The 14,297-nt window shown below is 39.4% G+C and overlaps 1 protein-coding gene across 2 annotated transcripts in view; it reads right to left on the bottom strand.

The window, feature by feature from the left end:
- Positions 1-14,297, bottom strand: part of trim25 (tripartite motif containing 25) — a 34,238-nt gene that overhangs the window by 1,004 nt on the left and 18,937 nt on the right. The window contains exons 2-9 of one of the 2 annotated variants that reach the window (XM_016281210.1): positions 2,912-3,007; positions 2,536-2,769; positions 2,106-2,274; positions 1,469-1,537; positions 1,268-1,339; positions 1,117-1,176; positions 778-876; positions 42-101 (exon numbers count right to left, since the gene is read on the bottom strand). In XM_016281210.1, coding sequence (XP_016136696.1) covers positions 42-101; positions 778-876; positions 1,117-1,176; positions 1,268-1,339; positions 1,469-1,537; positions 2,106-2,274; positions 2,536-2,769; positions 2,912-3,007 — 859 coding nt within the window. The remainder of the gene's footprint in view (positions 1-41; positions 102-777; positions 877-1,116; positions 1,177-1,267; positions 1,340-1,468; positions 1,538-2,105; positions 2,275-2,535; positions 2,770-2,911; positions 3,008-14,297) is intronic. The other variant, XM_016281211.1, reaches the window with a different exon arrangement.

The raw sequence follows: 14,297 nt of genomic DNA, 5'->3' as shown, positions 1-14,297 counted from the left end.
AGTGGATAAACTGTGATGAATATCTAAACTGTTAAACTCACATTTAAGAAGGTCACTTCTTTTAATAAAGTTTTGCACAGCTGGTGAACTAGCAGGTGGATCTGTAATGAGAGAAAGTAATACAAATAAATAAAAAGCTTTCAGAAACTAGTACAATATTACCTCCAAAGGGAATGAAAGGTTTGCTCATTTCATTAATACGTCAATATTCCTAACAGCACTGTTATCCAACTATGGTTCTTCTGTCATTACCCACAAAATTCAACAATTTGCTGTTTCATGAAACCATAGTTTCAACAAACATTTGCAAACAGGGTCGCAAACTTGTGTGGTGGAACTATAGCGCTCAACCTGTAGTTAGAAGCATAGTTTCTTCTTAGATCATGCACAAAGGTACAATAAAAAAGCTATCATGTAGTACATTCTATATTTTCATTCTATTTATATTTACACACACACACACACACACACACACACACACACACACACACACACACACTTCAATCTATATACTTTAGTCTGTCAACAATCAGTGCCATTTTTGATGAGTACACAAGTACATTAATTACTACTACTTTGTTTTGTGGGAACTGCACCCCTGCATGACATTCAATAATTTAAAAAACGCCCGGTCTGATAAATTGCTTTTCTACTTCTAGAGTAGAATCTGCAGTCTATTCTAGAATTGCAGTAAATTATGTAGTTTTGTAGCACAGACCCCTTACAGTAAAGATTAAATTTTGGAGGACATGAATAAACAAGAACTTTTCCACATACTTATGTCAGGTATGTCTACAGGTTTAACCGCAATGTCAAGCAAGTTTTCCATGCTTTTGGAGAAAACAGGATTTGCTCCTTTAGAGGGATTCCTAGATTCTGGCAAAGACATATAATGTTAGAATAATTTTTTAAGAAATATTAATTTGATCCACATTCCTTTTCAGAACAATTTTGACAAAATCTCTGTGAAACATAAGATACATTACTAACACAAGCTCCTCCTGTTTTAACCCAATCACGAGGTGTGAATATGTTCAACACGCATAGCAGTGATCAGACTAACAGTAATAGTCAGTTGTAAAATAATGAACATATTGAGGGGTGGTCAGAACTTACTGTTTGGCTTCTGGTCTTTACGCTCTTTGTGATCCTTCTGATCTTTATTAGCACTCTTGCCTATCAAGAAATAAAGAAGAACAATGAGAGGAAGGTGTACATTTTAATCTATGTTGTTTATGGCTCCAAAACATATAAGCAGTTGACTCACTTGACATTTTCTGTTTAGCTCCTGAAGGGTTGGCTTTGGGACCGCGATCTGGACTGGGAAATCTCATATGTGCTGAAACATATTGGGAGAAGAATGATTTAAAATTGAATGAGAAAAAATAGTGATGAATGGATGGATGTATGGGTATAGGTTATACTGAATCAAAAAAGTCCAGTCAGTTGCATGGAAGTTGCAACTTACACATTCCTCTTGAATTTGGTTGGAAGGCAGGAGTCTCACTTCGGATTACAGGGAATTGGTTTCCTAGACCTAGTGGATTAGAGAAGTGGTTAAAATCTTCTGGCAGCAGTTTTATTAAAAATAAGGCACTAGGGCTGGGTGATTTTTTTCTGATTTTATAGATTCATTCGAATTTACTGTTTTGCCACCATTTTATTTTTTATAAATAAAATTGTGGCAAAATTTATTTATAATTATAATTGTTACTTAAATCATGTTGTATTTATAATTACGTTACTTAAATCATGTTGTATATAAATAAAAATCGAGAATCGGTCAAATGTTCTAAAAAAAAAAGAAAAGATATTTTATTTTTTGCCACATCACCCAGCCCTATAACAACCCCAACAACATATAACTGGCAACAAAATCACTTGTATAAAAATGCTTTAGATGATAAGTATGCCCCAGATTTCTTACTTAGATTTCCACACCAATTATTTCAAAACACAATCTCACCTGCACCAAGAACAGATTTCTAAAACTCTGTAAAAACATGTATATCAGAACTTAGCATGCACTAAGACTATGTGTGGGGTTGCTGTATACAAACATCAAAACATTCTGCACAATTTATATAAGTTCTGCACTAACACACCTGGTTTAATTACGTAGATTCTGTTTTCTAATGGATGATCCATTAATCTGGTGATCCACTCCTTCAGTGCAACTGCAGAGGAATGATAAGCTATCACCTCTTTACTTTCCACATTGATGCGAGGGTTATAGGGCTCAAAATTTACCACGGAGGGCAAATCCACGGACGCCTGTGACAGAGATTGGTAAAGTCAAGAACACAAACATTCATAGCTGCATTGAATGACATTTAGGTTAGCAAAAAAAAAAAAGAAAAAACGATCAAGTATAAAGCACATCTTGAACTGACTTTTACTTTTTGCAAGAGATCCTACACTAGCACTGGGCTTCACACAGAATATTTAATCATATATACATCTAAGGCTCAAATAACAGTACTAAAAATGAAAATGTATTTCAACATTTGGTCACATGATCACACTCTGGATCACCTTTAAGAATTCTAGTGACTGCGACTGGTCCAGCAGACTGTTGATCTCAGATTTGGTCCTATTCATCTTCTCGACGTTCTCATTAAATTTCTTCATCAAGGAGACCAGTTTGCTCTGACCTTTCTCCTGTTCCTTATCGATAGCAAGCATGGCTTCTTTCTCATCTCGGTCAATCATTTCTCTGATCTGCCTGTATTCAGCCTCAAGAATACGTTTGCGGGTTACAGCTAAGTCCTGGGAAAGCAAAACCAAAGGAAATGAAAGCTCCACATGCTGACATACAGTATGTGATGGTTATGCACATCTTGTCATCTCTTACAGTACCTTTATCTGATTCTGTTAAAGATTCCAAAAGAAAAAATCAACATTTATCAACCTTTAATTTGTTTTGTTGCTCCTTCATCTGTGTGATAACCTGCTGGTTCTTGTCAGTTTTGACTTCAAGGATGTTGAGCTTGTCATTCAGGTCAGTCTAAAAAAAGTTAAGAATAACAACTAAGTATTTTAGGGAATCGCATATGTTTCAGGCCACGCAATCCTACTAAATAATGTTTACATATCAAATAATACAAACCCTGAAAACAAGCAAGCAAATATTACAATTATTGAACACTATGCTTCTGTTGTTTGCTTAGTTTAAGTCAGCATGTCTAAGAGATTTAAAAAAAAAAAAAAAAACAGTCAAAATCTATTACTGTGTAGTTTATTTAAAGTTATACAATAGTTTGTTATGGTTGTCAAATTTAAATGGATGAGCAGCAGTGAAAGTTCTGATATTTAGTACAACAGCACTGCAATGTTTCACTGTTTGTATTCTGCTTTCTGTGCTTGTCTGTGTTCACATTGTTACAGGCCAGGTTTAAAGGAAAGTGGACACTTCGATTTTAATGTAATCGCGAGTACAGCCATTTGTAACTTAAATGTTCAAGGCTTCCGGTGTCATCTGGTCTGTTATGCTGCTTGATAATGCAGACTGGTATGTGTTATCATATTAATTTAATTTACTATATTTAATTTACTATATTAATTTACTATGTCATAATCATCTTTAGTCGCTTAGAACAGAGTTTCTTTCACAATTTAGAAGGGAGTGGGATAAGTAAATCTTTAACATTCCAACTCTATCATTGCTCATCACACAAAAATGATGTTTGGTTTCTTTTTCCCAGATATGTCATGGTCATGATTTCTAAAGTGCCTAAAATGTCCAGCTTTGTTTTCCTATTGTTTTCCTACCAATTCCAGTGTTAATTTTGACAGGCATTTTGGATTTAGTCTTTATCTTGAGACGAAAATGCTTAATAGTCTTAAGGCGGGCGTACACGGTGCGATTTTTGCTGTCGTACGAGCTCGCAGGTGATTTTTTTCTCTCTGGAGAAAATCGCAGATGCTCGCGGCTCGTACCGTGTGAGAAGAATTACGGCCCGATCCGAGACGTTACGAGCACCTCCCGTCCTCCCGATAATTTATCAATCATGTAAAAAAAAAAATTGGATGCTGTCGGTTTAAATTCGTGGTGTATGTGCGGTTGAACGAGACGATTTGGCGATCCATCTGAAGTTGACCAATCAGAAGATGACAAAAACCATATAGTCTATAATAATTTTTGTTTAATTATACAGTTCTATTTTTTATTTGTTATTCCGAATGTGCCAAATTTGCCGTTCAGCTTTATGAATGAACATGCCTGTTGTATTTCCGGCCAAACGAGCAGAAATTCAGAAATGGCCTACTCCCTCGAGTTCTTTATGAAGAACAGAAAGTCCATGCTTTTCAGCCATTCTCTTTGCCATGTCCTTCGTGGGGGGGGGGGGGGGGAGAAGAAAAAAAAACTTTTTTTGTCAAAAATGAGAGTGTTGCTTGCTTGTGTGAAATGAGCCACCGCAAGTATTGTGGGTGGTTGCCAGGACACCAAGTTTCACGAAGACAAAGAAAACTATTTCGTCCTCAGAATCCATATTGTTATGAATTGCGTGAAGCGTAATGCTTACGTCAGAGTTTGTAAAATCGTAGTAAATTCGTGTTGTGTGTGACTGCCTCCGTACGATTTTCGGATAAACTAAATCTTGAGTTCCGACCTTCAGAATCGCACCGTCTACGCCCGCCTTTAGTCACATTTTAGATACTCTACACACGATAAGACATTTGGACAGCTGTGTGTGTATTTGAGCACTGAGAACTGATCGCGCACTGTTTATGAGAACTGAAGAAGTGGAGCGAGCGCAAGAGAGCACTTCTATCAGCGCAATTCCGCCTAAGTTAATCGACAACTAATTGTGACTCCCGGGAAAAACGGAACGTCTGGTCACTAGTGATGTCCGGTTCGCGAACGAATCGTTTGATTTAACCGGTTCTTCTTAGTGAACCGGTTGAACCAGTTCACCAAATCGGACTGAATCGTTTGAAACGGTTTGCATCTCCAGTAAGCATTAATCCACAAATTACTTAAATTATTCACTTTTTTAACGAGGCTGACACTCCCTCTGAGTCGAAATAAACCAATATCCTGGAGTAATTCATTTACTCAAACAGTACACTGACTGAACTGCTGTGAAGAGAGAACTGAAGTTGAACACGAGCAGAGCAGCATGTGTGCAGCGAGCCGGATAACGAATGTACATGCCCACTGCTGGAGCGGTTCTCGTTAGGGATGGGCGATAACCCCTTATTTTGTTTTCGATACGATACCGATATTTTTCAAGGCAGTATCGTTGATATCGATTCGATACTTCTGCACTAATCTTTTAAATTATGAAATGTATTAAATTATTAAGAGTAAAATGGGTAATGAAAACCACTTAACTTTATGTTTAAAACGCATTTTAAACCGTTTAATCCCAATTTTTTCCCAGACATGAAAATATCCAAATGATGCGTCATTAGTAACCCTTTGAAATAATAAATTTTTTTTTTGGAAAAGTGTGTGAACAATTTTATTTTATGGTCAGTCACAATTATAACCGGGATAATGGGATAATGTGTATACTGAATTTACATATTTCTGCAGTCATAATTTTTTTTATATATCTTAGCCCAGCTATTTTAAACTGTTTGATCACATTCTAGGGTTACTATTATGCACACACAGCCCTTATATAACATTGATAGGAATACTGAGATCAAATACAAAAAAATACAACCATCAACGTATTTCTAAATTTTTACTTTTTTGCAACATATATCATCACATTTTTATATTAGTGCTACCAGTATTACAACATTAATATTCTAACTTATTATAACATATCACTGCCTGTTACTGTACTTGGGTGCTTAGTTGCAAAACTTGATTGTAAACTTTTCAGATCATGATTATGATGTTTTAACTGACTGAAGTTATGATTACTGACTTTATATATTTGAATGTGTATTTTCATCCTGGCCCGGGACGATAGATATGATATCATTATGTCATTGCGAATGACGTTATTACGTTAGGCCGTAAAATAACCTATGAACCGTTTTTTTTAACCGGTTCATTGAAACGAACTGTCTGAAAGAACTTGTTCACGGAAAACAACTGGGGCCTCATGTATCAACTCTGCGTACGCACAAAAACTTTGCGTACGCCAGCTTTCACGCTCATGGTCGGATGTACTAACAGTGAAATTAACGTGAGAATGTACGTTCCTCCACGCCAACTTCATGTCTGGCGTACGTACATTTCTCGTGGTTTTTGTCCGTTGGCGACTCCTAGAGGCAATGAAGTGAAGTTGCAAACATTAGACTACGAATTGTTCTACAAGTCTATCGCACCACCACCTTTGAGAAACATTGCTATTAATTTGTAATTAATAAAATAATTGACATACTATTGTCACACGAGCCTCATGGGAATATTCTATCAATTATGCAATTAAGAACACATAAAATCATGTGCAAATTGATAACCTTAGTCTATATGGCAATGGCAGCATTAGCCTTATTAGAGGACATTGCCAATGGCAGAATCCGAAGAGAACGAGTTTTTAGGGACCACAATGATTTTCTGGCCCACGATGATAACTGGCTTATCAGCCATTTCAGATTTCCAAGGGTTATCCTCTTGGAGCTCTGTGATGAGTTGGGTCCGAATTTGGAGAGACAGTGAGGAGCCACGCATTACCCGTTCCCTTACAGGTGCTGACAACACTTGGTTTCCTGGCAACTGGTTCTTTCCAAAGGGAACTGGCAGACCGCTCAGGAATATGCCAGTCATCTTTGAGCCGTGCAATGCCAGCTGTATGGGACTGGATCATCCGCTTGTCTACCAGGTATATAAGGTTCCCATACGATGCAGTTGACCAGCCAAACATTAAAGCGCAATTTGCAGCGATAGCCGCTTTTCCTAATATAATCGGAGCGATCGACTGCACACACGTCACACAAAGGCGCCATCTGAAGAAGAATTTGCATTTGTGAATAGGAAACATTTCCATTCAATAACTGGGGCCTCATGTATCAACTCTGCGTACGCACAAAAACTTTGCGTACGCCAGCTTTCACGCTCATGGTCGGATGTACTAACAGTGAAATTTACGCGAGAATGTGCGTTCCTCCACGCCAACTTCATGTCTGGCGTACGTACATTTCTCGTGGTTTTTGTCCGTTGGCGACTCCTAGAGGCAATGAAGTGAAGTTGCAAACATTAGACTACGAATTGTTCTACAAGTCTATCGCACCACCACCTTTGAGAAACATTGCTATTAATTTGTAATTAATAAAATAATTGACATACTATTGTCACACGAGCCTCATGGGAATATTCTATCAATTATGCAATTAAGAAAGAACATATAAAATCATGTGCAAATTGATAACCTTAGTCTATATGGCAATGGCAGCATTAGCCTTATTAGAGGACATTGCCAATGGCAGAATCCGAAGAGAACGAGTTTTTAGGGACCACAATGATTTTCTGGCCCACGATGATAACTGGCTTATCAGCCATTTCAGATTTCCAAGGGTTATCCTCTTGGAGCTCTGTGATGAGTTGGGTCCGAATTTGGAGAGACAGTGAGGAGCCACGCATTACCCGTTCCCTTACAGGTGCTGACAACACTTGGTTTCCTGGCAACTGGTTCTTTCCAAAGGGAACTGGCAGACCGCTCAGGAATATGCCAGTCATCTTTGAGCCGTGCAATGCCAGCTGTATGGGACTGGATCATCCGCTTGTCTACCAGGTATATAAGGTTCCCATACGATGCAGTTGACCAGCCAAACATTAAAGCGCAATTTGCAGCGATAGCCGCTTTTCCTAATATAATCGGAGCGATCGACTGCACACACGTCACACAAAGGCGCCATCTGAAGAAGAATTTGCATTTGTGAATAGGAAACATTTCCATTCAATAAATGTGCAGATAATATGTGATGCACAAATGCGCCTAACAAAAATTGTGGCAAAGTGGCCTGGGTCAACCCATGATTCATACATTCATACAAACAGCATGGTTGGGATGAGGCTCCAAGCTGGCAGGGTTTGCGATGGGTGACTTCTTGGTGAGTGATGCATTTAAAGTTATATGGTCCTATCTAAAAGTTGTTGTTGTTTTGTTTTTTGTTGCATTTAATTATTCAACTGCCCATTAGGAGACCGCGGTTATCCACTAAAGACGTGGCTGTTAACCCCCCTCACCAACCCACAAACTGACCGAGAGCGCAGGTACAATGATGCACATTCTCGCACTCGGTCAGTGGTAGAGCGGGCGATTGGGTAGCTGAAATGTCGCTGGCGCTGCCTTGACAGGACCGGGGGGATGCTGTTATACCGCCCTGAGAAGCTGTGCCGCATCGTGCTGGCCTGTGGTGTGCTGCACAATGTCACGCACAGGCACGTGAGGTGGTGGCACTGCCAGATGACCCCGACCCAGGTCCAGTGTATGTGCAGCCCAACCAACAAGCCTTTATAAATGGTAATCAGAGACCAAGTTCATTTTTTGACCAATTCCTTTAATGAGTGGCTTATGTCTGTGAGTGCGTCAGTGATATTTTTCAGGTGACTTAATTTCTCCGATGGCCCTAACGATTTGCTGTTGTGACTCTAGAACAACATGCGTCAAGACGCGACCATATGGACGGGCCTAAGCACTGGGAACGCCGGAGACGCTGGACACACTGGGCCCTGGCTGCTCAGGAGGGGCAGACTCTGAGTGCGTGCCAGTGGACGCTCCTGCTGTTGCACCATATAAGTCCAAATAAACACAGGCACATATTAACTGTGATTTGAGTCTGTTCCTTATTAATGGGTACACGCATTTGCTATAAATGTCATGGATATGTAAAATCTCTGGTGTAGGCTACTTTTGGTAAGCTATATTGCATGCATTTGAAAATTAAATGCAGTCTGGTAAGCTATGTGTACCAAAGTTAAGCAAATAAATTAGAAATTAGTTACCTTCGTGGCAGTCCTGTAAATCCGAGTCTCCCACCGCAACGGATACTACTCCGGAGAGTAAAGTGTCGCCCACAACAGAGGCGACTCTCTACTCAAAGGGTGTAAGTTCATCGACCTCTGTACCACTGCCTGTTCTGCCTACATTTTGTTGGTGCGCAGCAGTTCTCCGCTTAACTTCCACCTTTATATCAGACCATTTCTTTTTAAGCTCATTTACAGTGCGATTTTCCGATCCCACCGAGTTGACGGCATCAGCCAAACTGTCCCACTCATTTTTTTTCTTTTGTTATTAATTTCAGAGGACAAAGTTCCAAATAAAATATATTTTCTTGTTTCTACCACTGATAGTAGCACCTCCAATTCACTTTCAGTAAAGTTTCGTTTCTTGCTGCTTGTTTTTGACATTTTCTTTCAGCTTGCTTTTGCCAAAGTGGACTCATTACCACATTAAAATGTATTTAATTGAGGGAGGAGACAGGGCGGGGTGTTGTGCTCGTGCATGTGTGCTCAATTTCACGTTAATTGGGATGCACAAAGAGAATATGCTTGGGATCCTGCGTACACAGAGATTCATACAGCTTTGTCCGTACACAATGTTTTAGTATGAATTCAACACAAGTCTTTGTTCATGAGGCCCCTGGACTTTCCATCACTACTGGTCACCTTATCCCTACCTGTTCGGGTGCTGAGGCCATTGTTTCAGATCGCTAGTTCGCATTTTGGTAGTCTATCCATTAGGGTTGTGTCGGTGAGGAAATTTTCCCACCGGTTAATCGACGTGTGACAACACCGGTATCACCGTGGGCGTTCCCTCTTTTCCTAGCTTTCCTTCGCTTTTAAATAGCTTGTAAAAGCGGCGTGCGCATTTTACGTTCACTTTGAAATAGCGGCAATTCGGCATAAAGCAATTGTTCGTTTTTAGTTCGTTTGAATTTTCCCTCTTTTCCTCACTTTCCGTCGCTTTTAAATAGCTTGAAAGCGCCGTGCGCATTTTACATTCACTTTTGAATTAGTGGCAGTTAGGCGTCAATTGCTTGAATGCAACAACGTCAAACTCACTTTAGCGTATATATAAAACGTATAACTTTTATATGCCTACTATCCATCTGAGACTAGCTATGCAAACGCCCCTTATCCGAATGCAATTCAATGACAGGGACGCCCACCGTCCCACTCTCCTTTTGCCAAATCCCCAGACAACATTGCGTCCATGCTATTGCTGAGCAACGACAACACGGAAACATGTCGAAATGGTTAACTTTAACCACGAAACCAGATCGGCCGACCTGTAACGTTACACTCTCACTCAAAGGATGGATGATCTGACAGGATTGTTACTATGAGGTGGATCACATCTAATGTGAATAGTAAAGACAAACTCACCGTGTCTATCTAGTCATGATGAAGATGTATATACATTTCAATTTCACCAGGCAACTATTTTTACAGCTACATTATTGTTCCAGCCACAATTAATCACAACAATGTATATACAATAACAAATGATTATATATAAATCGTCAGTTTGTTGTTTTACACACATGCACACAGACATTATTTCATACACGACATAGTCATGAGATCCAAGAAACAGACATATGGCAAGAAATCTGTAGATGCACCCATAACAACAAAAGACAATACTTTATTGAACTTTTTCTGATAAGAAGTGTGCGCTGCAAAAGCGAGCATTTTTGACGATCGTTTCTGTCCAGTCTGCTCGTTTTATCGCGTTTAACCACAGCTGTCGTCGTTTTTTTTGTCTGGCAGTGGCAGCAGATATGCGATTAAATTTCTAATTTGAGGCTGTATTACGTCGGTTCTGGATATTTTAAGCTCCTTATGTAGCCGAATCTGTGCTGGTTTGAATGGGCCGCCTCTAGTTTCCCCTTTGTTTTGCTGCCTCCAGCTAGCGCTGTGACGTCGGCTGACCCTAGTTACCTGTGGTTGGCCTGCCCGTGCGTCATTCAGAACACAACAGGCCAATCAGAAGAGAGGCTCATGAATATTAATTAGACAGACCAAAATCGACCTGTTCTCAGTAAAAATATATTGAGATGGTTTTTGGTACTTATACCGCAAATATATATTCTTAAGGCCATCAAAACCTAAAATAAAACTCCAGAAAGGTGTACAATATGTGACCTTTAACCAATGCAGTCTGAGCCGGAAAGAAAATTGATTAGTTAATCTCTCGAGTCTTCGAGAGCTTTAAAAAAAAAAGCTAAGCTTTAGAGGGTTAGTTCATCCAAAGATGAAAATTAGCCCATAAATTACTCACCCTCAAGTCATCCTAGGTGTATATGACTTTCTTCTTTCAGACGAATCCAATCGGAGTTATATAAAAATGGTCTTTGATCTTTCAAGCTGTTTAATGGCACTTAGCGGGTGTTGCAGTGCAGCAGTCCAAAAGAAGTTAAATAAAAAGCGCCCGTCCATAAAAAAAAAGTGTCTCACACGGCTCCGGGGGGTGAACAAAGGCCTCCAGTAGCGAATCGATGCGTTTTTGTAAGAAAAATATCCATATTGAAAACATAATAATCACTTTAATCTAGCTTACGCCAACAGTTGTACACGGAAGCAGCTACGGGCTGATGACGTATCAGGTCGGCGTTGCGCATGCGCTGGTGAGTCTCGTGAAAACCAACGTTTGTTAACAGGAGCAAAGGAAGCAAAGGAAAACCAGTCTCCTCTTGGCTTATATCGAAATCCTCCGACATTCTTCTTTACAAATCCTCGTTTTGTACTTCTAATAAGTGACCGTTGTTTTGTTTTGATCTCTCCCCTGCGCTTTCGCGTTCGTCACTTCTGAGCGGCGCATGCGCAAAGCTGACCTCATATGTCATCCGCCCGGAGCTGCTTCCGTTTACAACAGTGAGCGCAAGCTACATTAAAGTGATTATTACGTTTTAAATATGGTTATTTTTCTTACAAAAACGCATCGATTCGCAACAGGACGACTTTGTTCACCCACCGGAGCTGTGTGAGACACTTTTTATTAAGGATGGGTGCTTTTTATTTAACTTATTTTGGACTGATGCACTGCAACACCCGCTGAGTGCCATTAAACAGCTTGAAAGATCAAAGACAATTTTTTTATATAACTCCGACTGGATTTGTCTGAAAGAAGAAAGTCATATACACCTAGGATGACTTGAAGATGAGTAATTTATGGGCTAATTTTCATTTTTGGGTGAACTAACCCTTTAACCTATGCAGTCTGACCCGGAAAGATAATTGATTAGTTCATCTCTCGAGTCTTTCGAATCGTTCGTTCTTTTGTCACTTGACGTGACAGCATTGGATAGAGAAATTAGTTAATTTACAAGCTTCCTTACAAACGGGTGCATAGTTATTATTATTATTATTATTATTTACTCTTACAATTACGTGATGCGTTTCTGGTCTCAAATTGTAGCTTTTTACTTCTTACAGTTTATAAATCTGTGTGAATTTCTGTCATGATGGTTCTTTTCCATACTGAAAAGTTGTAACAAAGGTAATAAAGAGTTGGTTATTATTTAATAATAATCTATTTCCGGCGATGAACGAACAACTCGAAAAACCCGAAGACTTGAAAGATAAACTAATCAATTCTCTTTCCGGCTCAGACTGCATAGGTTAAGCTTATGGCTAGGTGTATATGACTTTCTTCTTTCAGATGAATCCAATCGGAGTTATAATAAAAATTGTCTTTGATCTTTCAAGCTGTTTAATGGCACTTAGCGGGTGTTGCAGTGCAGCAGTCCAAAAGAAGTTAAATAAAAAGCGCCCGTCCATAAAAAAAAAGTGTCTCACACGGCTCCGGGGGGTGAACAAAGGCCTCCAGTAGCGAATCGATGCGTTTTTGTAAGAAAAATATCCATATTGAAAACATAATAATCACTTTAATCTAGCTTACGCCAACAGTTGTACACGGAAGCAGCTACGGGCTGATGATGTATCAGGTCGGCGTTGCGCATGCGCTGGTGAGTCTCGTGAAAACCAACGTTTGTTAACAGGAGCAAAGGAAGCAAAGGAAAACCAGTCTCCTCTTGGCTTATATCGAAATCCTCCGACATTCTTCTTTACAAATCCTCGTTTTGTACTTCTAATAAGTGACCGTTGTTTTGTTTTGATCTCTCCCCTGCGCTTTCGCGTTCGTCACTTCTGAGCGGCGCATGCGCAAAGCTGACCTCAAATGTCATCCGCCCGGAGCTGCTTCCGTTTACAACAGTGAGCGCAAGCTACATTAAAGTGATTATTACGTTTTAAATATGGTTATTTTTCTTACAAAAACGCATCGATTCGCAACAGGACGACTTTGTTCACCCACCGGAGCTGTGTGAGACACTTTTTATTAAGGATGGGTGCTTTTTATTTAACTTATTTTGGACTGATGCACTGCAACACCCGCTGACTGCCATTAAACAGCTTGAAAGATCAAAGACAATTTTTATTATAACTCCGATTGGATTCATCTGAAAGAAGAAAGTCATATACACCTAGGATGACTTGAGGGTGAGTAATTTATGGGCTAATTTTCATTTTTGGGTGAACTAACCCTTTAACCTATGCAGTCTGACCCGGAAAGATAATTGATTAGTTCATCTCTCGAGTCTTTCGAATCGTTCGTTCTTTTGTCACTTGACGTGACAGCATTGGATAGAGAAATTAGTTAATTTACAAGCTTCCTTACAAACGGGTGCATAGTTATTATTATTATTATTATTATTTACTCTTACAATTACGTGATGCGTTTCTGGTCTCAAATTGTAGCTTTTTACTTCTTACAGTTTATAAATCTGTGTGAATTTCTGTCATGATGGTTCTTTTCCATACTGAAAAGTTGTAACAAAGGTAATAAAGAGTTGGTTATTATTTAATAATAATCTATTTCCGGCGATGAACGAACAACTCGAAAAACCCGAAGACTTGAAAGATAAACTAATCAATTCTCTTTCCGGCTCAGACTGCATAGGTTAAGCTTATGGGTCTGTCACGTGATGAACGAACGACTCGAAAAACCCGAAGACTCGAAACAGGTGAACTACTTGACTAATTCCAGTACTGAACCTATAGGATTTGAACCTATCAAAATGAATGAATCATTCAAGAACGACCCATCACTAGTCCCGTCTCGTCTTGTTAACGAAGATGCAGCATACATTTCGTCATAGATTTTATCATCAGATTAGGGCTGTGACGGTGGCACCACGGTGGTAATGGACGATGCAGCATACATTTCGTCATAGATTTTATCATCAGATTAGGGCTGTGACGGTGGCACCACGGTGGTAATGGACCAAATACCGCCGATGGCGCGGTGTTGATATATATATATATATATATATATATATATATATATATATATATATATATAAGTCGTGTAAAAAAAAGCACGCGC

The sequence above is a fragment of the Sinocyclocheilus grahami genome, unplaced genomic scaffold, assembly GCF_001515645.1.
Source record: "Sinocyclocheilus grahami isolate Dianchi unplaced genomic scaffold, SAMN03320097.WGS_v1.1 scaffold148.1, whole genome shotgun sequence".
In the NCBI taxonomy this organism is placed as follows: domain Eukaryota; kingdom Metazoa; phylum Chordata; class Actinopteri; order Cypriniformes; family Cyprinidae; genus Sinocyclocheilus; species Sinocyclocheilus grahami.
This window is presented reverse-complemented; position numbering and strand designations above follow the sequence as displayed.